This window comes from Coregonus clupeaformis, unplaced genomic scaffold (assembly GCF_020615455.1).
Source record: "Coregonus clupeaformis isolate EN_2021a unplaced genomic scaffold, ASM2061545v1 scaf0086, whole genome shotgun sequence".
NCBI classification, from domain to species: domain Eukaryota; kingdom Metazoa; phylum Chordata; class Actinopteri; order Salmoniformes; family Salmonidae; genus Coregonus; species Coregonus clupeaformis.
This window is the reverse complement of record NW_025533541.1, coordinates 752,294-778,584: the sequence shown is the minus strand read 5'-3', so window position 1 is coordinate 778,584 and position 26,291 is coordinate 752,294. Positions and strand designations below refer to the sequence as shown.

General features: G+C 43.9%; 1 protein-coding gene across 1 annotated transcript in view; it reads right to left on the bottom strand.

Moving 5' to 3' along the window:
- Positions 1 to 26,291, bottom strand: part of LOC121551815 (ras-related protein Rab-26) — a 151,283-nt gene that overhangs the window by 88,454 nt on the left and 36,538 nt on the right. The window contains exon 3 of the mRNA XM_041864546.2: positions 103 to 144. Within this exon, the coding sequence (XP_041720480.1) occupies positions 103 to 144 (42 nt within the window). The remainder of the gene's footprint in view (positions 1 to 102; positions 145 to 26,291) is intronic.

Genomic DNA, 26,291 nt, shown 5'->3' with positions numbered 1-26,291 from the left:
ACACACACAGATACAAACAGACAGCAAGACAGCTGAACAAACACACACTATTCAATAATGAAATGAAATTGCGATAAAGTTAAAAAAAGCTATTTGTCTTACCTGCAGCTTGACCTTCAGCGCATCAATGATCAACACTTTGTTCTGAAAGACAAAGGACAGGACATGTTTATATAACAGTATGAAGATTCTTGCTTGGAGACAACATGTTATGAAGTGAAAGATTATTGGAAGGATATTGAGTTTTCCCCTTTATTTACATGCTCAGGGTGTGTAAGTGTGTCCCCACTAGGTTGACTTTGATCACTGCTATCAACAGTATAACTGTCCTGGCTGGGTCCGTACGGCTCACACACTGCTGCCTGGCTGTTACACAATGTTTCATCACCTCAACCCTCAGCCATGGCTAAGCAGTTTTGGCCAACACTGCTATGACAAACACATGTTGGTATGCGGGCACACACACACACAAGCATGCAGGCGCATGTACACATATATGCATGCAGGTGCACATTCACACACACACACACACACACACACACACAGAGTGAGTTACAGTGGCATTGAGGGTCACAGTCAAGGCTATCACGTTGTGTCTTGATCATTCGGTTAGCCCTATATGGGGCAGGTTACAGTGTCCTGTAGTAGACAGACAGATAGACAGACAGTCACACCTCAGTAGCCTGGTGTTAATGTTACTGCTCTGCTGTTAAACTGTCTCTATGGGGATATGACTGTATTACAGCTAATGGGAGACTGTATGGAGCAGCTGTTTCACAGCACGATGATCTGATGCTAGGTGTGAATCCAGGCTGTCAATTTGCAGTTTGACGGTTAACTGTAAATCAATTAGAAACAATGTGAGACAGAGAAATGCGACAAACTTGTTTTGTTTTGTTTGTGCAAATGACAACATGGAAGTTCAGTGAGTGGATCGGTGAAAAGAAAGCTGACTGGATTCTTCAGGGATCCCATCCATTTAGGACCTTGACGGAAGAGTGGAGAAGTAGGGAGAGGCGAGGTTTAGAGAGGAAGTCTGAGCTGGCCAATGACATACTGGATCCAACAACAACAGGGTTGCCACCACCAATTAAAACGTGTGTTTTCTGAACCATGAGTGAGGAGAAGAGGAGTGTGAAGGAGGGGAGAAAGATGAAAGGGATGAGCAACAGGTAAGGGCACATATAATAAAGTGGATGAGGAATATAGACCTTCAGTACACTATGATGAGGTTATGTCAGACCAGTCTAACAGCAAGAACATGAGTCCTGAGAGACTGTGGAGTCCTTCTGCCTTCAATTACACTGTTGAATGTGTCACTGATATAAAAATATGGATGGCACAAAACTTTCTACAGCTGAACCAAGACAGAACTGAAGTTCTGGTTATTGGTGCTAAGGCCCATAGAGAGAAACGGACATCACTTTTACATTCTCTGGCACTAGATACCACCCACCAGGCTAAAAACATAAGTGTGATTTTAGACTAACCTACATTTTGAGGCCCGTTATGTGACAAAATCAGCTTTTTAGCACTTCAGAAATATTGCCAAAGTGCGTCCGTTTTTCTGTCAGGCCCACACTGAGAGACTAATGCATGGTTTTATCACTAGCAGGCTTGATTATTGCAATGCTCTCCTGTCTGGTCTTCCAAATTTATTCTAAATGCAGCAGCACATGCGCTTACTAAGACCAGAAGGTGAGCACACATAACACCTATTTCAAAGTCCCTGCAATGGTTGCCTGGTAGTTTTAGAATGGATTTTAAAATAGCTTTATTGATTTTTAAAGCACTATGTGATCTTGCACCCAAATACATGTCTGACATGCTTGTAAGATATGTGCTCGGTCCCTTAGATCCTCTGGCACAGGCCTTTTAGTTGTTGCACAGGTCAGAACCCAAATGCTTGGTGAGGCTGCCTTCAGCCACTACGGTTCTGGCCTTTGGAACAGCCTGCCGTAGACACACCTTTTTAGCCGTGCTTTTACTTAGGATGCTTTTAGTCATACTATCTATTTTATTTACTTGATCCCACTCGGTATATCTTAATTATTTTGATTCATTTTAATCCATTAGACTCTCAGGTCCACTGTTGTTGTGTTATTGTCTTACCATTTTAATTTGTCTAATTTTAGGAAATAGTGTTTTTGTTATTTTATTTCTTAAGCACTTGAAATGCATCCCCTGTAAGAAATGTGCTCTATAAAGAAAGTTTGATTTGATTTGAGGAGTAACGGCAGCCTTGTCAACTAAGAAGAACTGGCTGAATGAAAGTCCAAACTGTAAAAAAAAAAAAACGCTGTAGTTTCTTCTATAAGGATAAGCCGAATCAAAAAGATGGGAAACGTTAAGACAAGGTTGTGACTTTCTGCTAACACTGTGTTGTATCGTGCAAGGTGCTGCTACATGTTGAGGTGTTGTTGTCTTGATCGTTGTGTGGGGATTTGTTTTCTCATAGCTGGATGTGATGAATAGCTTAGAAGGAATGCATTGGTGATTAAACATAGAAGGTTTGTACTGTACTGATATAAATTGTTTCACATAACAAGCTGTGATTCATGTGAGGAACGTTAGGGGGTAGGATGAGATAAGAACTTGTGTCTCAAAATACTAGACTACACTGCTCTTTGTTGTCTGTGAACCGTCCAAGGACGTGTACTGCAAAAGTGCTGACTTTCTGGATAAGTTGCAAAACAACTAGATGCCTGGCAACAGTGTGCAACAGTGGAGCGCCAAGAGGCTGGGACCAGCCTGAGCGCCAGCGATAGGTTTGGCAAGTCTAAACCACGCCCAACCTCTACCCTGATAGGCCCAGCAGGGAGCGGGAACTATCTCTGTCAGAGTATTTTAAGAAGAACTCATAACAATGGCTTAGTTCTCTGAGTGCCCTGCGTGGTATTTCAGTGGACCCGTATATACGAACATCATATTTACCATTGAAGTGTTTGCATTAATTAAAATACTAGTCTATTTTAGAAGACGTGTATTGACCTCTTTTGTTCCTAATACCAGATTTGAATTGACGCAACTTAACAGTTGTCTCGGTCTTGCTGTCCTTACTATCTTTTATGCTCCTGTTTAAAAAGCTATTTTATGTGGCTGTGGCTGAGCAGAGAGAACTCTGAAAGAAATCCCTGGAAAGAGTCTAGAGGGAGGAGTTCAGAGAGAGAGAGAGAGAGAGAGAGAAATGAAAGAACAACTTCTAAAAAGTGGAAGACCAATTTATTTCCTTCCTTGTGTGGAGGAAGAAGCTCTGATTACTAAACCTGAACCAAGACTCTTCTCTTTCCTCATGCATTCTCTCTCCTTGATCTCTGCTCTCTCTCTATCTCTCTTTCTCCCTGTCATTTTCTACCATTCTCTCCCCTCTCTCTTTCTCTGCCATTCTCTCTCATAACTTACTCTCTCACTCGTATTCTCTTGCTCTCTTTCTCTCTCTCCATGCTGTCAGTAGTATTAGTGATGGAGACTGCGTCGCCGTCATTTTTCTCAGACTCAGTGAGACTTCTGTCCCTGGCAGCATCGCACAATGCACATGTATCCTGACGATGAGAAACGCTTCCATCAGTCGGATGCCTCTGCATTCCTCAGGTGTGTATGAGAGCACCTGTTGTGTTTATAGATGCCTGTGAATTGATCATTACACACGCACATGCGTGACATCCTTATTCAAATGGATCTGTGATGTATGGACGGCCGGCCATATTGAGTGTACACATGAGGGTGTAGTTAAACTGCCGTGGTCTAAGGTGCTTTTTACAATTCTAGGATTTCCATGGAAGCTACCCCCATGCTGTGAGGTGAACCTAAAACTAATGTCCTGACACTAATTATATCTACAACACTGTAAAACTCTATAATAGGGTGCAGTCATTTACATAAATCACCTAGATTGCATTCAAGCAGGCATTAGCCAAACATAATTAAATAACGAACACTTTAATTACCACTGGCCAGACAGGGCTGATTATATTAGCACTTAATGTTTGAGCTGGGAGAGAAAAAGAAACAGAGAGAGGAGAGACTTAAATCTATACCTGTCACATGTCATAAAAATGTAGTGCAATGAGTTTTTCTTAATCAGCGCAGCAGGTAACCTAGCGGTTAGAGCGTTGGGCCAGTAACAGAATACACAAGGTGAAAAATCTGTTGATGTCGACTTAACCCTACTACTATGGCGGACCCTGTAAAACAACACATTTCACTGCACATATCTGGTGTATGTGACAATAAAACATCTCCTTTTTTATGCGGCGAGAAGAAACTCCTGGCCCTACTCATTTCTGCAGGTGTGGAGTTTTCTTACTAATTCTCCTCACCTTGTGTGACGCAGACAGACATGAGGCTAGCTGCCATGTTAGCTTAGTGCTGTGCCAACAAGCCTGGAGGAAATGGACCTGTGTTTGCGATAACAGACACACGTGCAAGCACATGCACACTCACATACACACACACAAACAAAACACGGAAACACGCACACACATTCACACTCCTTCCTCTAAAGCATGAAACACACCGAGAGAATCTCACTGCCGATAGACTGCTGAGATGTACTTATCACAGTGGTAGGCTGTTCCTTCTCTTGCTAGAACAAAAGCAGTACCTGCTGCGTGCCGGATCCGGATAGCGACGAACCTACCAATTCTACTTGTAGAATCGCAATGCTCATCAGTCACCAACAACTTGACTTTGAGCACAAACATTTTCTCTGTACATCCATGGATGAGCCAGTCACACTTCATATGCAATGAAGCTACGGGATGGTAGCTAGCTAAGTGCACAGACGTAATGCACACAACATTTAATACTTCCGCCAAGCTAGCTAACCACTGTAGCTAGTATTGATTTTATAATTAAATCACAATGGATTAGCTAGTTTCCATGAAACAGTGTTAGCTGCCGAGTTAGTGCAGTGTCCTTAGCTAGCTAGCTAATTGTTCTGCAAGCTAGCGAGTATGCTAACATTAGCTAGCAAAACATTTGGCTATGGGCTGGCACTGGCAGTATGGATTATGGAGAGTGAATTAAATTGTTCCTTCGTCATCTTGCTAGGTACAGTGCCTTGCAAAAGTATTCATCCCCCTTGGCGTTTTTCCTATTTTGTTGCATTACAACCTGTAATTTAAATGCACTTTTATTTGGATTTCATGTAATGGACATACACAAAATAGTCCAAATTGGTGAAGTGAAATGAAAAAAATAACTTTTTTCAAATAATTCTAAAGAATAAATCATGGAAAAGTGGTGCGGGCATATGTATTCACCCCCTTTGCTATTGTTATGATGATTTGTGATAATTCATTAATGTATGTAGAACTCATAAGCTGTATGTGGGACAGAGGACAAGGACAAGCCATGTGTTGTGTCGGTCACGGAGGGGAGGTCAGAAGGTCAGTGTGCCAAGATAGATTGGGGGCCACTGTTGCTAATCTTAGGAGGGGTGCGTGATGGAATGGCCTGGCTAGGGTGCCACACGATACCAAGTAGGTGGATGATATGGTGGTAGATGAGTGACATTCAATGATGGTTAGCAACTGTGTGGGACAGAAGTAGATTGGGAGAGCATTATATAAACTGAGATATTTTGTATGGAAGTCATTCAGATGGCAGGAGGCTATGTCCGTACCTCCTGTCATTGAATCCATTATTGTAACCATTAAATAATGACTGAATCAAATCTCCATCTGTGTAGCATACTATCTTGCATCCTGAACTTCTCAATACCAGAAACTCATCATAACAGATTGGCATCTGAACGAACAGGATGCAGTTTACAGCCGAACTAACAGGTAAGCAGACTTTCATTTCTTTGATTATGTCAAAATCTGAGCTGTAACGAACGTTTAAAATCAATATTTTAAAGGGGAAGGATGAGTGGTATTGAATTATGTAAAGGGGGTAAGGAGAATAGCAAATTAGAAGAAATGAAATGGTACTGTGATTCAAAATAGGGTGTGTTCAGATAAATGAGTGGAAAACAAAGGATATGATTGGGTTCAAGGCCCTTAATGTTTAAAGGCATTATAAATGATTGGGTTTAAGGCCCTTAATGTTTAAAGGCATTATAAATGATTGGGTTTGAGGCCCTTGATGTGTAAAAACATTATAAAGAGAGAGGTTTGAGGCCTTTAATGTGAAAAATCATTATAAAGTTGTTGAGGTTCAAGGGTTCAAGTCCTTAACAAGACGAGATTATGGACAGAGAGGTTTGAGGCCATTAATGGGAAAAATCATTATAAAGTTGTTGAGGTTCAAGTCCTTAACGAGACGAAATAGGTTATGGACCTCTGATGTGTTGTATCATCATTAGGTTTGAATACCTTGGTTAGGAGAGAATACGTTTTTTTTTGGGGGGTGGAAGACTCAGAGCAGATACAAGTGAACCTGTTGAATCATAGCACCAAAGACAAAATAGGCAAACAAAATTTTAATAAAGATCAAGGTGGGGATTTGATTGAAGTATTTGATTACTAATATTGCATGAACTAATAGAAGTAATGGATGGCCAGCTTATTAGACCGGTATCTGGAAAAACAGTCACCATTAAGAGTACATCAGAGCTTCATTTACCTCAAAGACAGAGAAAGGAAATTACGAAATTATTACAGGCAAATCCGCATTTAGAACAAGTCTCTTGTAAAAGTAGTGAAAATCAGACAATGTGCAAATGGATGTTAATTAAATTAGGGGTTTTCTATGTGGAACCATATCTTAGTGATAGGTCAGCATGGACAGATAATGACTATCCTCAAGACCTTAATTTTGTATCAGATGGTAAGACGACAAACCATTGTAATTGCGCTATTTGTGGGATGTCTGTGTCATTTCAATAGCATTGGGGCAATGGCATAGAGTAAACAAATCTGGGTTTCAGAGTGTAATTCTACTGTTGGTATGTGTTGCTTAGACAGATACTAGAGTACTAAACGAGTGAGAATGGGGGCGTAATGTCAATCCATAAATTGGATATTGATACTAAGGATATAAATTCAATATATGCTTGTCAACTACAGCAAATGTCAATTATTGCTTTTAGCCTACTTAGAAAGGACAGTTACCTAGATCTGCTGTATTCTAATAATGGCGGATTGGTGGTTTCACAAGAGCTGTGGCTATGATCTTAGTTGATAACAGGGGAAAATAAGGGTGTAGTGAAGACGCATAGAGAAGTGAATGTCTTATCTTAATGGGAAGTAAAGCAAGGGGACAAAGAGAATAAATAGAGTGTTAAACAAACACCAGTGATAATGAAGCAGTGTTGGAAGGAAGCAGAGTATGAAAAATAACATTGACTGAGGAATATAGCAACTTTTGGTTGAGGTCACTACAGAAGTATTACTGACACAATATCATAACAGATAAACTGAACCAAACATGAAGCTACTACAGCAATTTAGGATTGTGAAAGGTGTTAAGTTAGTTTTTAAACCCTACGATAGAGGTGAATGCAGAAACGCTGTTTGAGAATGGGTTTTATTTGGTCTAAGAATGGAAGAGTTTCCATGTTTTTGTCTGCGGGTGTTAGCGAATGGGGCTCGCTGAACGTGAGAGAGCAGTAAGGGACATTATGGGTTACGTTTGGTGTACACGGATCAATGGTTGCTGAGGAAGTCAAAGGGGGGTGAATGTTACCGGTGTGAAAGGGCTAGCTAGTTAGTGGTGCGAACTAGTGGCGTTTAGAGTGGTGACGTAACTTGCTCTGCGACCTGGAAGTAGTTGTTTGCCTTACTTTGCAAGGACCGCAGAGTTTGTGGAGCGACGGGTAACGGTGCTTCGAGGGTGACTATTTTTAATGTGTGCAGAGGGTACCTGGTTCAAGCCCATGTAGGGAAGGAAGCAAAACTGTTACATTGATGCTGTTGACCTGAATCACTGGTTGAATTGATAAGATTATACGAAAGAGATTGTCTTACCAACCCATAGCGGAGAGTAATTAAAGTTGCATCTCTGTGAATAGATGTTTTGTTTGTTTTGACTATAATTTCACAATAATTTGTCATCTGTTAAAGTACCGTTAGATGGAAAGACAGCGGTAGAGGATAATAGAGATTGTAGAGGGTTTTCTGTGTTTGAAAATAAAAGTAGGTTAATTGGGAGATGAGAAATGTTGAATTGGATTGTTTGACAAGGAAAGTAGGTTAATTGGGTGATGAGAAATATTGGATTGTTTGAAGCATAAAATAATGCTTTCTAGTTATGTGAATGAAAACATGTTATTAGGGAGTAGTGGTTTGTGGATAGAATTTACTAATGCCATGATTTAGTAAGATGATAAGGTGGAGCACATATCCAGATAGTTGAATATGGAACGTTCTTTGACAATTTTTGATTATTATTATTAAATTCTATAGTTTGTTTAAACAACAGTGAGTGATGCAGACAGTTCATTAATTCTAACAACGGTAATCTGTTTCTGGTATGTTGAACAATGGGAGGTGGTTTTTACTATTAGGCTGATTGTCACGCCCTGGCTCTGGGGACACTGTTATGTTGAGCCAGGGTGTGTAATTCTATGTTTGTATTTCTATGTTGGCCTGAGTGACTCCCAATCAGAGGCAACGAGTGTCAGCTGGTTGTCTCTGATTGGGAGACATATTTAACTGTCTGTCTTTCACTTTGTGTTTGTGGTTTCTTGTTCTTATTTGGTTTTGTGTTAAACCGTAGACATCACGTATTCGTCTGTTGTTTTGATCGTGTGATCAGTATAATAATAAATATGTTCACCTTCAACGCTGCGCCTTGGTCTCTCCCTGACGATCGTGACAGAAGAAACCACCAAGATGTGACCAAGCAGCGTGTCCAGGAGCCATCGCCAGGGAGATCTCTAACAGATCTCCTTCGCCTCCTCGACTGGGTCAAGCCGGATGAGGAGGAGAGGGGCTTGACATTGTGGCAGAAGGGCGAACGGCTGGCGAGGGACATGGAGACCTTGGCCACGGGTAGGAGTGAAGCCCAGAAAATTTTTAGGGGGGGGCTAACGCCGTGGACGACGGGCCAGCATGAGACCGCGGCAGAGCGGCCCAGCGGATTGGCAGAGGAGGCCGCCAGGTTACGGGGGCCACTGGTCGAAGAGGGGTGGAAGATGTAGAGGCACGGCGAGAGGTACTGGCGTGTGTTGCCAGTCCGGTCCGGCCTGTTCCTGATCCCCACGTAGGGCCAGTGGTGTGTGTTCCCAGTACGGTCCGGCCTGTTCCTGCCACTCGCACCAAGTCTACGGTGCGCATCGCCAGCTCGGCCCGGCCCATTCCTGCTCCCCGCACCAAGTCAGTGGTGCGTTTCGTCAGCCCTGTCCGGCCCGTTCCTGCTCTCCGCACCAAGTCTGTGGTGAGCGTCGCCAGCCCAGTCCGGCCCATTCCTGCTCCCCGCACCAAGTCTGTGGTGCGTTTCGTCAGCCCTGTCCGGCCCGTTCCTGCTCCCCGCACCAAGTCTGTGGTGCGCGTCGTCAGCCCGGCACGGCCCGTCCTGCTCCCCGCACCAAGTCAGTGGTGCGCTTCGTCAGCCCGGCTCGGCCCATTCCTGCTCCCCGCACCAAGTCTGTGGTGCGTATCGTCAGCCCTGTCCGGCCCGCTCCTGCTCCCCACACCAAGCCAGTGGTGTGCGTCGTCAGTCCAGCACGGCCCGTGCCTGTTCCCCACACCAAGCCAGTGGTGTGCGTCGTCGGTCCGGCACGGCCCGTGCCTGTTCCACTGGTGCCTGGTCCGGCACCGGTCAGATGCGTTACGCCGAGCTAGAGCAATCCGCTCCATCAGTGTGCAGTCCAGCTCCGGCCAGCGGGGCCAGACCGGACCAGGGGTACTTTGGGGGGTTGGAGAGGGAGTGGGGATCAGGCCCGGAGCCGGATCCGCCGCCAAGGCGGAGTGCCCACCCGGTCCCTCCCCTGTGGTATTTAGTTGGCGCGGTCGGAGTCCGCGCCTTTAGGGGGGGGTACTGTCACGCCCTGGCTCTGGGGACACTGTTATGTTGAGCCAGGGTGTGTAATTCTATGTTTGTATTTCTATGTTGGCCTGAGTGACTCCCAATCAGAGGCAACGAGTGTCAGCTGGTTGTCTCTGATTGGGAGACATATTTAACTGTCTGTCTTTCACTTTGTGTTTGTGGTTTCTTGTTCTTATTTGGTTTTGTGTTAAACCGTAGACATCACGTATTCGTCTGTTGTTTTGATCGTGTGATCAGTATAATAATAAATATGTTCACCTTCAACGCTGCGCCTTGGTCTCTCCCTGACGATCGTGACACTGATGGAGTAGTAAACATTGTTTGTACGTTCTGAAGTTATTAAACAATAGGTTGTTATTTTAAAACATCAATGCAACAAGTGGAGACGATTACATTACCAGAAAGGGATTATAGGTTTATATTGGAAGGTGTAGTGAACTTAATGAAACGTGGTATTATCTGATGTGTTCTGAGTAGGAGTTTTTTGCTGTTGTTTTTTTTTCTTTCCAGGATTGATGGAAGTCCCCTACAGTATATGTTAAGGGAGAAGTAGGAGACAACGTCTCAAACTATTTTTTTAATAGATGCCTGGGATAAAATATCACAGTTTCCTTACGCGGAGTAATTTATTATATAAATAAATAAAATAGGACATTTCGAGCGGTGACAGGAACAATATAAGGGGAAACAGATATTTCCTATGTTGTTGATCTAGTAACGATACTAGGATACTTTGATATGGGATCAAAAGGAGCCGGTTTAGGGCTTGAATAATCATTGTGAGAATTACAGAAGATGAAGTCTGAAGGGTAATCAATTAAAGATTCTCATTGTAAACTCAGAAAAACTTGAGTGGTTTTCATCTTTTGAGAGATTGTATGTAATCTTCTCATGGAGTAGTTATGAGGAATTAGATTAAAACAAACCATTATTGATGTGAGATAGGACAGGGTATACAGTGAGGGAAAAAAGTATTTGATCCCCTGCTGATTTTGTACGTTTGCCCACTGACAAAGAAATGATCAGTCTATAATTTTAATGGTAGGTTTATTTGAACAGTGAGAGACAGAATAACAACAACAAAAATCCAGAAAATCGCATGTAAGAAATGTTATAAATTGATTTGCATTTTAATGAGGGAAATAAGTATTTGACCCCCTCTCAATCAGAAAGATTTCTGGCTCCCAGGTGTCTTTTATACAGGTAATGAGCTGAGATTAGGAGCACACTCTTAAAGGGAGTGCTCCTAATCTCAGTTTGTTACCTGTATAAAAGACACCTGTCCACAGAAGCAATCAATCAATCAGATTCCAAACTCTCCACCATGGCCAAGACCAAAGAGCTCTCCAAGGATGTCAGGGACAAGATTGTAGACCTACACAAGGCTGGAATGGGCTACAACATCATCGCCAAGCAGCTTGGTGAGAAGGTGACAACAGTTGGTGCGATTATTCGCAAATGGAAGAAACACAAAAGACTGTCAATCTCCCTCGGCCTGGGGCTCCATGCAAGATCTCACCTCGTGGAGTTGCAATGATCATGTGAACGGTGAGGAATCAGCCCAGAACTACACGGGAGGATCTTGTCAATGATCTCAAGGCAGCTGGGACCATAGTCACCAAGAAAACAATTGGTAACACACTACGCCGTGAAGGACTGAAATCCTGCAGCGCCCGCAAGGTCCCCCTGCTCAAGAAAGCACATATACAGGGCCGTCTGAAGTTTGCCAATGAACATCTGAATGATTCAGAAGAGAACTGGGTGAAAGTGTTGTGGTCAGATGAGACCAAAATCGAGCTCTTTGGCATCAACTCAACTCGCCGTGTTTGGAGGAGGAGGAATGCTGCCTATGAACCCAAGAACACCATCCCCACCGTCAAACATGTAGGTGGAAACATTATGCTTTGGGGGTGTTTTCTGCTAAGGGGACAGGACAACTTCACCGCATCAAAGGGACGATGGACGGGGCCATGTACCGTCAAATCTTGGGTGAGAACCTCCTTCCCTCAGCCAGGGCATTGAAAATGGGTCGTGGATGGGTATTCCAGCATGACAATGACCCAAAACACACGGCCAAGGCAACAAAGGAGTGGCTCAAGAAGCAGCACATTAAGGTCCTGGAGTGGCCTAGCCAGTCTCCAGACCTTAATCCCATAGAAAATCTGTGGAGGGAGCTGAAGGTTCGAGTTGCCAAACGTCAGCCTCGAAACCTTAATGACTTGGAGAAGATCTGCAAAGAGGAGTCGAACAAAATCCCTCCTGAGATGTGTGCAAACCTGGTGGCCAACTACAAGAAACGTCTGACCTCTGTGATTGCCAACAAGGGTTTTGCCACCAAGTACTAAGTCATGTTTTGCAGAGGGGTCAAATATTTATTTCCCTCATTAAAATGCAAATCAATTTATAACATTTTTGACATGCGTTTTTCTGGATTTTTTTGTTGTTATTCTGTCTCTCACTGTTCAAATAAACATACCATTAAAATTATAGACTGATCATGTCTTTGTCAGTGGGCAAACGTACAAAATCAGCAGGGGATCAAATACTTTTTTCCCTCACTGTATATGCATCTGTTGACCAAGATGGCGTAGCAGTGCGGTCGTGTACTCTTGTTTGTCTGTGTAAATAGCCTGTTTTTTTTATTTTTTTGTATTTTTCGTACATATTTCCCTATCACACTTTTCATCCTTCTACTAAATATACTTTCCTGCAACCCGCCTCACTCAATGTGTAACGGATTCTATTATTGACTTACCTTTAATCTAGAATTTCCAGTTGAAACTAGCTAGCCAGCTAACTAGCTACTTGCTATTAGCCACCGTTAGCGGTTTTCACCCAGAACATTGGATTTTCTGCCGGAATAACTGAATCACTGGACATTAACACCGGATACCTCTGTAGCTCAATTGGTAGAGCGCCATGCTTCTGTAGCTCAACTGGTAGAGCATGGTGCTTGTAACGCCAGGGTAGTGGGTTCGATCCCCGGGACCACCCATACGTAAAAATGTATGCACGCATGACTGTAAGTCGCTTTGGATAAAAGCGTCTGCTAAATGGCATATTATTATTATTATATTATAGCTAGCCGCATCCGAATGGATGTTGCTGTTGGCTAATCAGCAATGCCCCCGAAGCAAGCACCAGTTAAACTTGAGCTAGCCTCGAGCCAGGCCCATATCCCGGCTATCTACCTCTCTGTCTACCGGACGGGAGTAACTAGCTACTTGCTATTAGCCACCGTTAGCGGATTTTCACCATTGTCTGTGGCCTGCACTACCTACCAGCCAGCTCTAGCCTGGACTATTATCGGCCAGTCTGCACAGCGCGTTATCGACCCAGAACATATCGGTTTTTCTGCCGGAATCACTGAATCACTGGACCTTTAACACCGGATCATCGCACCAAATGGATGTTGTTGTTGGCTAATCAGCCTTGAGCTAGCCTCGAGTCAGGCCCATCTCCCGGCTATCTACCTCTCTGTCAACCGGACGGGACCTCCTACGGAGCCCCGCCGATCCATCACGACTGGTCAGCCGACGTAATCGTCTGTGGTTTCAACAGGCTTCCCGTTGCGACAACCACAAAGATCCATCTGCTAGCCCTGGCCCGCTAGCACACGCAAACAACAGCCGTGCTTTCTGCTAGCCTGTGCTGTAGCACCAATTCGAACTGCTCTCGGACTCACATATTGCTGTTCACTGGACCTTATGATCACTCAGCTGCACAGCTGATGCCTGCTGGACTGTTCCTTTACACGGTACGCTGTCCTGTTTATATGTTTAGCCTCAGCCCAAACTTTCATCGCCATTACCAGTTGTTGTCTTAGCTCTCTCGAATTAACACCTGTGATTGCTTTATGTCTCTCTCCCATGTCAATATGCCTTGCCTATTGCTGTTCCAGGTAGTTCTTATTATACAATTTCACTGTAGAGCCCCAAGTCCCTCTCAAACTGCCTCAAATAGCTCCTTTGTTCCACCCCCCCATACACGCGGAGACCGGCTCAATCGGTGCCTCCAATGATGCTATCTCTTTCACTGTTACCCAACGCTTAGGTTTACCTCCACTGTACTCATATCCTTCCATATCCTTGTCTGTACATAATGCCCTAAATCTATTCTACAACGCCCGGAAATCTGCCCCTTTTATTCTCTGTACCCGACGCACTAGAAGACCAGTTCTTAAAGCCTTTAGCCGTATCCTTATTCTAGTCCTCCTCTGTTCCTCTGGTGATGTAGAGGTTAACCCAGACCCTGCAGCCCCCAGTATCACTCCTACTCCCCAGGAGCTATCATTTGTTGACTTCTGTAACCGTAAAAGCTTTGGTTTTTTGCATGTTAACATCAGAAGCCTCCTCCCTAAGTTTGAGTTATTCACTGCGTTAGCATACTCCGCCAACCCTGATGTTCTAGCAGTGTCTGAATCCTGGTTTAGGAAGGCCACCTAAAATTCAAAAATGTCCATCCCCAACTACAACATTTTCCATCTAGATAGAACTGCCAAAGGGGGTGGAGTTGCAATCTACTGTATAGATAGCCTGCAGAGCTCTATCATACTATCCAGGTCTGTGCCCAAACAGTTTGAGCTCCTACTTCTAAAAATCCACCTTTCCAGAAATAAGTCTCTCACTGTTGCCGCTTGCTACAGACCCCCCTCAGCCCCCAGCTGTGCCCTAGACACCATATGTGAATTGATTTCCCCCCATCTATCCTCAGAGTTCGTACTGCTTGGTGCGCTAAAATGGGATATGCTTAACATCCTACAATCCAAACTAGATGCCCTCAATCTAACACAAATTATCAAGGAACCTACCAGGTACAACCCTAAATCTGTAAACATGGGCACCCTTATAGATATCATCCTGACTAACTTACCCTCTAAATACACCTATGCTGTCTTCAACCAGGATCTCATCGATCACTGCCTTATTGCCTGCGTCCGTAACGGGTCCGCGGTCAAACGACCACCCCTCATCACTGTCAAATGCTCCCTAAAACACTTTAGCGAGCAGGCCTTCCTAATTGACCTGGCCCAGGTATCCTGGATGGATATCGATCTCATTTCGTCAGTAGAGGATGCCTGGTTGTTCTTTAAAAGTGCTTTCCTCTCAATCTTAAATAAGCATGCCCCATTCAAAAAATTCAGAACTAAGAACAGATTTAGCCCCTGGTTCTCCTCAGACTTGACTGCCCTTGACCAGCACAAAAACATCCTGTGGCGTACTGTATTAGCATCGAATAGCCCCCTAGATATGCAACTTTTCAGGGAAGTTAGGAACCAATATACACAAGCAGTTAGGAAAGCAAAGGCTAGCTTTTTCAAACTGAAATTTGCATCCTGTAGCACTAACTCCAAAACGTTTTGGGACACTGTACAGTCCATGGAGAATAAACTCCCCCCTTTTCCTCCTCCTGCGCCCATGCCCCCCCCACTTCTCCTTCACACAAATTCAGACAGCTGATGTTCTGAAAGAGCTGCAAAATCTGGACCCCTACAAATCATCTGGGCTAGACAATCTGGACCCTTTCTTTCTAAAATTAGCGACACCATTTTGTATACATCTGGCCCTTCATTGGACACTGTGTTAACAAACCTCCAAACGAGCTTCAATGCCATACAACACTCCTTCCGTAGCCTCCAACTGCTCTTAAACACAAGTAAAACTAAATGCATGCTCTTCAATCGAACGCTGCTGGCACCCGCCCACCCGACTAGAATCACTACTCTCGACGGGTCTGACCTAGAGTATGTGGACAACTACAAATACCTAGGTGTCTGGTTAGACTGTAAACTCTCCTTCCAGACTCACATTAAGCATTAGCCTCCAACACTCTACTCAGCAAATTGGATGTAGTCTATCACAGTGCCATCCGTTTTGTCACCAAAGCCCCATATACTACCCACCACTGTGACCTGTACGCTCTTGTTGGCTGGTCCTCACTACATATTCGTCGCCAAACCCACTGGCTCCAGGCCATCTATAAATCACTGCTAGGCAAATCCCCGCCTTATCTTAGCTCACTGGTCACCATAGCAACACCCACCCGTAGTCTGCGCTCCAGCAGGTATATGTCACTGGTCATCCCCAAAGCCAGCACCTCCTTTGGCCGCCATTCCTTCCAGTTCTCTGCTGCGAATGACTGGAACGAACTGCAAAAATCTCTGAAGCTGGAGACTCTTATCTCCCTCACTAACTTTAAGCATCAGTTGTCAGAGCTCCTTACCGATCACTGCACCTGTACACAGCCCATCTGAAATTAGCCCACCCAACTACCTCATCCCCATATTGTTATTTATTTTGCTCATTTGCTCCCCAGTATCTCTATTTGCACATCATCTCTTGCACATCTATCCTTCCAGTGTTAATACTAATTTATTGCCTTACCTCCATAACTTGCTACATTTGCACACACTGTATATATATTTTCTGTTGTATTTTTGACTTTATGTTTTGTTTACCCCATATGTAACTCTGTGTTGTTGTTTTTATCGCACTGCTTTGCTTTATCTTGGCCAGGTCACAGTTGTAAATTAGAACTTGTTCTCAACTGGCTTACGTGGTTAAATAAAATCATGTTTTGGGGTGTAATTAATATTTTGGGATTGCTGATTGTAAATGAATGTTAACGAAATGTATACTTTCTCTTCCAGGACAATGGGGATTTCCTTATATCTCATTGGAATGTTTTCCAAGTCTGTGGGCTAGGGGGAGCAGTTTGTAAAATGTGGCAGTCTTATAATTAGGTTGTAAAAGGGAGCTAACAAATTAAATAGGGCCTGGATATTTTTGTTTTTTGTTTTTCCAATTGGGTTTTTCAAATAACCACACACAACCCACCTATTACAATGGTTATATGGGGTTGTTCTTTTGATTTTAGGGGGTTTTAACGGGTCAAAGATGATAAGTCTTAAAGGAGCACACACATGGAGCTTAATTACGTTTTTTTCTTCAAATATTGTACATATTAACAGTCTTGGATTTTCAAACAATTGGGTCTGAAAAATATGCAATTGATAATCGCATAGTACATAATAGTACATTATAGTACATAAAGATGTATGCGATTATAGGGGGAGAATGATGTTGTACATGCTTGACATCAGGATTAGGAATGTCTTGGGAATTTAAATAAAGATATGGGAAATATTAGAGACATACAGGAAGGTATTAAGAGTACTAATTCTTCATCTATATCATGTTATTCCAGTGTAGAGTTCATTGATAATGTTGATTGAGGAATGGGGAATGTAAAGTTGGAACTGTATAACGTGGAATTTAAGTTTTACAGGATTGAAGATGTGGAAACAAGACTATCTCAGTCGATCAGATAGCGCCCCAAGTGACAAGAGAAAAGCTTAGGGTTCCTCTGAAGGAACATGGAAAGCAAGACTGAAGTTATTTTTATTGGGATATATTCATTTGAATATATTATAATTTCCATGTAACTTACAAATTGTCATGAATCAATGTCTTTTCTGGGATGATGTCAGGAGGTTTGGTTCAATTAATGTTATATTAATGGAATTCTTCTTGCAACAACAAAAATAAAGAAAATGAGGGATTGTTATGATGATTTGTGATACAAGATTCATTAATGAATTAGAACTCATAAACTGTATGTGGAACAGAAAGATTTTGTATTTCTATTTTTGTCATTCAGATGGCAGGAGGCTATGTCCATCCCTCCTGTCATTGAATCCATTATTGTAACCATTAAATAATGACTGAATCAAATCTCCATCTGATCCTGAACTTCTTAATACCAGAAACTCATCATAACAGCTATGAAGCCCATAAATAAGATCTGGTGCAACCAATTACCTTCTGAAGTTACATAATTAGTTAAATAAAGTGTGTGCAATCTAAGTGTCACATGATCTGTCACATGATCTCACTATATATATACACCTGTTCTGAAAGGCCCCAGAGTCTGCAACACCACTAAGCAAGGGGCACCACCAAGCAAGCGGCACCATGAAGACCAAGGAGCTCTCCAAACAGGTCAGGGACAAAGTTGTGGAGAAGTACAGATCAGGGTTGGGTTATAAAAAAATATCTGAAACTTTGAACATCCCACGGAGCACCATTAAATCCATTATAAAAAATTGAAAGAATATGGCACCACAACAAACCTGCCAAGAGAGGGCCGCCCATCAAAACTCAAGACCAGGCAAGGAGGGCATTAATCAGAGGCAACAAAGAGACCAAAGATAACCCTGAAGGAGCTGCAAAGCTCCACAGCGGAGATTGGAGTATCTGTCCATAGGACCACTTTAAGCCGTACACTCAACAGAGCTGGGCTTTACGGAAGAGTGGCCAGAAAAAAAGCCATTGCTTAAAAAAAAAATAAGCAAACATGTTTGGTGTTCGCCAAATGGCATGTGGGAGACTCCCCAAGCATACGGAAGAAGGTACTCTGGTCAGATGAGACTAAAACCTAGCTTTTTGGCCATCAAGGAAAACGCTATGTCTGGCGCAAACTCAACACCTCTCATCACCCAGAGAACACCATCCCCACAGTGAAGCATAGTGGTGGCAGCATCATGCTGTGGGGATGTTTTTCATCGGCAGGGACTGGGAAACTGGTCAGAATTGAAGGAATGATGGATGGCACTAAATACAGGGGAATTCTTGAGGGAAACCTGTTTCAGTCTTCCAGAGATTTGAGACTGGGACGGAGGTTCACCTTCCAGCCGGACAATGACTCTAAGCATACTGCTAAAGCAACACTCAAGTGGTTTAAGGGGATACATTTAAATGTCTTGGAATGGCCTAGTCAAAGCCCAGACCTCAATCCAATTGAGAATCTGTGGTATGACTTAAAGATTGCTGTACACCAGTGGAACCCATCCAACTTGAAGGAGCTGGAGCAGTTTTGCCTTGAAGAATGGGCAAAAATCCCAGTGGCTAGATGTGCCAAGCTTATAGAGACATACTCCAAGAGACTTGCAGATGTAATTGCTGCTAAATGTGGCTCTACAAAGTATTGAATTTGGGGGGGGGTGAATCAAATGTAAATCAAATGATACAAACCCCCCAAAAAATCCATTTAAATTCCAGGTTGTAAGGCAACAAAATAGGAAAAATGCCAAGGGGGGTGAATACTTTCGCAAGCCACTGTAGTTATCTAGCTGTGGTCATCTGGCTAGTATTAACAAGGGCTTTCTACAAAATATCAACATTAGCGCAGATAGCTTGGAATCTAGACCATAAGCAATACACACGGATATGCATTGCCAAGCAACGCTACTGCCACCTTCTGGTTTGGAGTATTTTAACAAGATTGAGTGGCTGACAACTTCCAAGGTCTTTGCTGTGTGAACACAAAAGAGATTGACTTCCATCAATCTGTTCAGAGGTGCTAAGTACTGTCGGCTGGCAAATGTTTGACAATCCTACCGGTGTCTGTGCTTTTAAAGGTCCAATGCAGCCGTTTTTATCTCAATATCAAATCATTTCTGAGTAACTGTGATTGTTTTCAAATCAGATGTATTGGTCACATGCGCCGAATACAACAGGTGTAGACTTTACCGTCAAATATTTACTTACGAGCCCATTCCCAACAAGTAAGAAAAATATTTGCTAAATAAAAATAGTAACAATAAAATAACGAGGCTATATACAAGGAGTACCAGTAGGGGTACAATGTAGTTGAGGTAATTCAGTATGTACATGTAGGTAGGGGTAAAAGTGACTAGGCAATCAGGATAGAAAATAAACAGAGCAGCAGCAGTGTATGTGAAGAGTGTGAAAGAGTGTGAAAGTGAGTCTATGTGTGTGTCCGTTTTGTTTGTGTGACCATATGTAGTGTGTGTGTTGGAGTGTCAGTGTAGTATGTGTGAGTGTGTGGGTAAAGTCTAGTAAGTGTGCATAGAGCCAGTGCTAGAGAGTCAGTGCAACAAAAAAATATATACTATCGAAAATAGGTGGTCAATGCAAATAGTCCGGGTAGCCATTTGATTAACTGTTCAGCAGTCTTATGGCTTGGGGGTAGAAACTGTTTAAGGTGCTGTTGGTTCCAGACTTGATGCATTCGTACCGCTTGCTGTGCGGTAGCAGAGAGTCTATGACTTGGGAGTCTTTGACAATTTTTATGGCCTTCCTCTGACAACCGCCTGGTATAGAGGTCCTGGATAGCAGAGAGCTCGGCCCTAGTGATGTACTAGGCAGTAAGCACTACCCTCTGTAGCACCTTGCAGTCAGATGCCAAGCAGTTGCCATACCAAGCAGTGATGCAGCCAATCAAGTTGCTCTCAATGGTGCAGCAATATAACTTTTCGAGGATCTGAGGGACCATGCCAAATCTTTTCAGCCTCCTGAGGGGGAAGAGGCGTTGTTGTGCCCTCTTCACGACTGTGTTGGTGTGTGTGGACCATGATAATTCTTTAGTGAGGTGGACACCGAGGAACTTGAAGCTCTCGACCTGCGACACTACAGCCCTGTCGAGGTGGATGGGGGCGTGCTCGGCCCTCCGTTTCCTGTAGTCCATGATCAGCTCCTTTGTCTTGCTGACGTTGAGGGAAAGGTTGTTGTCCTGGCACCACACCGCCAGGTCTCTGACCTCCTCCCTGTATGCTGTCTCACCGTCATCGGTGATCAGGCCTACCACCGTTGTGTCGTCTGCAAACTTAATGATGGTGTTGGAGTCGTGCGTGGCCACAAAGTCGTGGGTGACCATTATGAAAAATGCAACATGTTCTCCCTGCATCCAAGCCATCACAAGATTACTATCCACAATCACAAGAAAATAGGCACACCATAACAACCCTTGTCCAGTACAAAACCTTTTAAACATTACTATACCATTACTGTATTCCACCACCGATCAATAGCTCCCCCAGTCTCCAGGCCCACCCACCGATTTTTTATCCTCCAGAACAGCATGCCCTTTCCCTCAGTCTTCCTCTTCACCTGCTTCATGCATTAATCAGAAAGGGGCCTAAGGCCAAACCTCACAGGATAATAAAACCAGGAAGTGACAAAGGTCAGAGGTTAGAGGTTAGTGGGTATGTGCTGGGGTCATCTCTGAGGTCACCATGGTGATGTTAGAGGTCACAGGGTCTCTGATTATATGACCATTGTGGGTTTATCACCCAAAAAGGTCACTGTCCCTTTGGACCATCATCAAAATGCAAGAGATTGGAAGAATCGGTCTCTCTTGCCAAATATAATTTGATGTCAATGAGACCCCCTGTATACATAAAGGCCACATAAAATAAAAGGTAACTATGAAGGGGGAGAATGCAAAGATTGAAGGGAGAGAGAAAAAGCCATCGGAATATTGTGAAACCTAACAAAATGGCAGTTTAGTTACCATACAAACCATTTGAATTACTTTCTAGTCCATCATCCAGATTCATCAAACTCCATCTCAGCAAGTAGAGGAGAGGCCAATCATTCAGTGTTAGCACAGCACTCTAAAGTTAATGAAACAGACATCACTACAGTTCTAGTAACACCTAAGAGACCGCTCCATCCAAGCAGTTTATAGTTCCAGATGAGAAAACACAGAGGAGAGACTCATCTGTTCTGACGTCTCTTCATGCCATGTAGGCTATTCAGCTTGCTGGATTTTGGTGTCAGTTACCACTAACAGAGATTGATGTGACATTTATCATGGTATTACTCGAGTCTGAGACAGAATGGCTGTGTGTGTGTGTGTGTGTGTGTGCATGAAACTTACGTGTGCTGTAGTTGTAATGGGAAATTCCAGGTGAACCAAAAGGAGAGCAGTCGTTGATCAAATCAATCAGAAATCAATCCGGTTTATTACAAGTTGCAACAGGGAGACCCCACCAGAACAGAAGCAGAGAAAATGTCTAACAGGCCTTCTCTGAGAAGGCCCTTATATATTAATCACACAAAACTGAATGTTCTGTAAACAACTGTCTGAGATGCGTGTAGGAAGTCACAGCATCAGCTGGTACAGAATCACACAGTGTCACAGAGACATTATCAGTGTGCCCTCGGCTCAGTCTGGCGTCAAACTTTAACCATAACATTCAACACTGGCAGACATTTGATACTGGCAGTTAAACAGATCAAAGGTAGGAACATCAGTACTTAGTTACAACAGATAATTGTAGACTAAGAAGGGAAAACAACTTAATTAAATATGGTTAACTCCCGTTTCCTTTCCCCCAATGGAATGCATGTGTGTCTTCCCGCACATATGATCATATTTATTACATATCAATCCATATCCACAGTAAATCAAATATAGGAAAATAATTAATCAAATCATTTCAGATTACAGTAGTAGATCAGTGACACTTGCTTTAATCTATTTAAATCGGGGCAAAGCTGGCAGGTTAGATTGGTTAGGCGATCAATTAACGAGCCTGTGCATAGTGCCTGCTCCTCTCACAGAGGAAATTATGCAGTGACCCCTTCTCTCTCCCCTCCTCCCAGGAACGATCAATCACCCACGATCACATAATAATGATATCAACTAATCATCACGAACCACGGCAGCCTGAGCTGGATGAACCCTTTTTACATTTCCATTTTCTCTCAGCGTCTGTCCTCGTCATTTTGACCTAGCCACATTCAGATGAACATTAATTTCAGACCAGAACACCCAGTAAATATTCCAGTATCCAAACACCATCGAGGCAGCCTGTGTTCTATCCTGTCTAATTCATATCATCTCTCCTCTCTGGTCTTGAACCCACCAAAGACCCCCATCACGCCTCCATGTATGTACTCTGTGCTCTGGTCTGATTCAATTTCCTCTTCTGATTGAATCTGAATGGAGTCTGGAGGTTGACGTCTATTCAGTCTTATTGAGTTTGGGCTCTGTGTGTGTGGGTGGGTGGGGGAACGGTGTTCTATAGTAACAGGGAAAAGCACAGATGAGTCTTATGAGAAGCCAGAAAATGCAAGGACCTTAGCTAAGGTGTGAAGTACAGTGTGGGGTACTGGAAGGACCTTAGCTAAGGGGTACAGTGGGGGGTACTGGAAGGACCTTAGCTAAGGGGTACAGTGTGGGGTAATTGAATGGGACAGAGAGAGCTGGAGGTGTAGTGGGAGGGTTCTCACATACATAGGTCAGATGAAATCTTCCCCTGCAGATTCCCTCTAGCACTTTCCTCAGCAGTTTAAATTAACCTCACTGTCTCCTTGCAGTCCATGCAGTTCTCACACCCGTCTAAGGCAGCCAGTTCTCCTCTCACTCAGGTTCCTGCCCCTCAGCCCTCCTCAGAAGTAATAAAGGCCTAATGAAGTCTCATAGGCATACACAGTGTTCAGGCTCAGCATACCGTGTCCACCCAGGACAACACACTCACCTGACTCTACAAACAGAGATGGGAGATGGGGAACAAAGTGTCCTGTCAGATCAGAGGGGAGTGTGTGTGTGTGTGTGTGTGTGTGTGTGTGTGTATCTGTGTAACTGGGGGTGAGACAAACAGACAGGCTCAGTGGGTGTTGTTGTTGTTGTTGTCAGCACAGATGACAACACGCGGGTACCCAAACACAACAGCGTCCTCCTCAGGTGGCGAGGACCGTTGAATGAGTGACACATGGGCATCAGGGGGCAGGAGACGGCACACACACACGCTGTATGACTTCAGGGCAACAACAGGGACGAACACACACTGTGTGACTCTAAGGCAACACCATAGGGGTATAGAAATGCCATGTCTCCCTGGTATCTATGCCAGACTCTGCCAGGATGTGTCTGAGTCACGTTGTCATGCTGTTAAGTAAAAAATAAAAAACAAATAATTAAAGAGCAGCAGTAAAATAACAGTAGCGAGGCTATATAAAGGGGGTGCCGGTACAGAGTCAATGTGCGGGGGCACAGGTTAGTTGAGGTAATTGAGGTAATATGTACATGTAGGTATAGTTAAAGTGACTATGCATAGATAATAAACAGAGTAGCAGCAGCGTAAAAGAGGGGGTGGGGACAATGCAAAGTCTTATGGCTTGGGGTTAGAAGCTGTTAAGAAGGCTTGTGGACCTAGACTTGGCGCTCCGGTACCCCTTGCCGTGTGGTAGTAGAGAGAACAGTCTATGACTAGGGTGGCTGGAGTCTTTGACAATTTTTAGGGCCTTCCTCCACCTGGTATAGAGGTCCTGGATGGTAGGAAGCTTGGCCCCAGTGATGTACTAGGCTGTACGCACTACCCTCTGTAGTGCCTTGCAGTCGGAGACCGAGCAGTTGCCATACCAGGCAGTGATGCAACCAGTCAGGATGCTCTCGATGGTGCAACTGTATAACTTTTTGAGGATCTGAGGACCCATGCCAAATCTTTTCAATCTCCTGAGGGGGAATAGGCTTTGTCATGCCCTCTTCACGACTGTCTTGGTGTGACCATGATAGTTTGTTGGTGATGTGGACACCAAGGAACTTGAAGCTCTCAACCTGCTCCACTACAGCCCCGTCGATGAAAATGGGGGCGTGCTCGGTCATCCTTTTCTTGTAGTCCACAATAATCTCCTTTGTCTTGATCACGTTGATGGAGAGGTTGTTATCCTGGCACCACAAGTCCAGGTCTCTGACCTCCTCCCTATAGGCTGTCTTATCATTGTCGGTGATCAGGCCTACCACTGTTGTGTCTTCGGCAAACTTAATGATGGTGTTGGGAGTCGTGCCTGGCCATGCAGTCTTGGGTGAACAGGGAGTACAGGAGGGGACTGGGCACGCACCCCTGAGGGGCCCCCGTGTTGAGGATCAGTGTGGCAGATGTGTTGTTACCTACCCTTACCACCTGGCGGCGGCCCGTCAGGAAGTCCAGGATCCAGTTGCAGAGGGAGGTGTTTAGTCCCAGGGTCCTTAGCTTATTGATGAGCTTTGAGGGCACTATGGTGTTGAACGCTGAGCTGTAGTCAATGAATAGCATGGAACTGAATTAAATTATTGCAAAACAAAGGCGGTGGCGACAAATATGTAAAATAGTCTAAATCAATTCACAGCATGACGGACAATTCTGGCATAGCTAAGCTCTTTAAAAAAATAGCCTAAGTATTGGATTCCAAATGCATCACATCTCAGAGAGACAGAAACATGCTTTCACAACAAAAATACAATGATAAGCTTCTAAAACAAGCTTTGGCAACAAAATGGGTAAACTAACTTCTTAAACATGTCCTTCCTCCTCCGTTTCAACCATCCTTCCCCAAGGACAGTGTACTCCCAGAGACACGTCACCTGCCTGATGGCAGGATGTGGCTTGTGACCTGACATGTGCTGTTTGAAGGCATTCCTTTGAACAGAGCATTTGCCAGGTGGCGATGTCTTACTGCTGTGCCACCCTGAATACTAACCACCCCACAGAGTCCTAGACTGGAGCCTTCCAGATCTGAGCTTAACGCCAGGCTTCTCATCCAGATTGCTCCCCTAAACTCTTACCCTTGAGATGGCTCATCCTGCCTAAAAGAGATTGGTAGCCCTTTTTTAATCTGGTATTACCTGGTATTTGAAGAGATTTGGATTGGAAATAAATTTAACGATCTTTAGTTCTCACTTGTTTTAATAGAGTACAAGCTGCTGCATTTTAAGACATAAGCTACAAGAAACGTAGGTTTCTTGTGGAGTATAGCTTCAACCACAGATAACAATCCCAATCAATACCTCAACACACAGAAGAGCCAGCCGGCCAGCCAACAGTGCAACCAGTTGTAGTACGCCTCACATGCATACACAACAGTGAGACCAAGTAGAGCCGTTGTCAAGGTAATGCGGCCATAACAGTCTCCGCGGCTCCAGTAGAGCTCGAGGAATCACGTAACCAGGACGATAATGGGGTTCTAAAACTGACCCTAAACCTAATTCTAACACTAATTCTAACCTTAACCCTAAACCCCCTAGAAATAGCATTCGACATTGTGGGGACTAACAAAATGTCCCCAGTTGGTCCCCCCAAAAACTGTTACCTATTCTTGTGGGGACTTCTGGTTAAACACGTCCACACCTCCGTAACTCCTTCCTAAGCCCAAGAGGCTCTGTCACCCACTATTGATCTGCTGCCGCGGTGCTCCAGGAGCCAAACCAATGAAGCAGACAACCACCAAGCTACTTTATGGAGTCAGCCACTGGAACGTATCTCTGCTCTGCAACATGTTCTCTCCCCTGTGTGTCTCGGTGTGTAGTGGTTTGTGTGTGTTTGCATGTGTGTATGACCATATTTCACTGCATTCTATGTATATAACATATACTGCATGCATGGAGAATGTCAAATCTGTTTAGATTACAGTATGATCTCACGTAGTCTATTGTGCTCTATGTGATGGCTGTACTGGAGACAGCTCAGGGTCGTCGTCAGAGCCCTCTGAGCTGCTGCTTTCAAGGGAAGATGACTTCACACACTGTGGCTGACAGCATGGCATTATCATCATTACTGTTGTCAACGT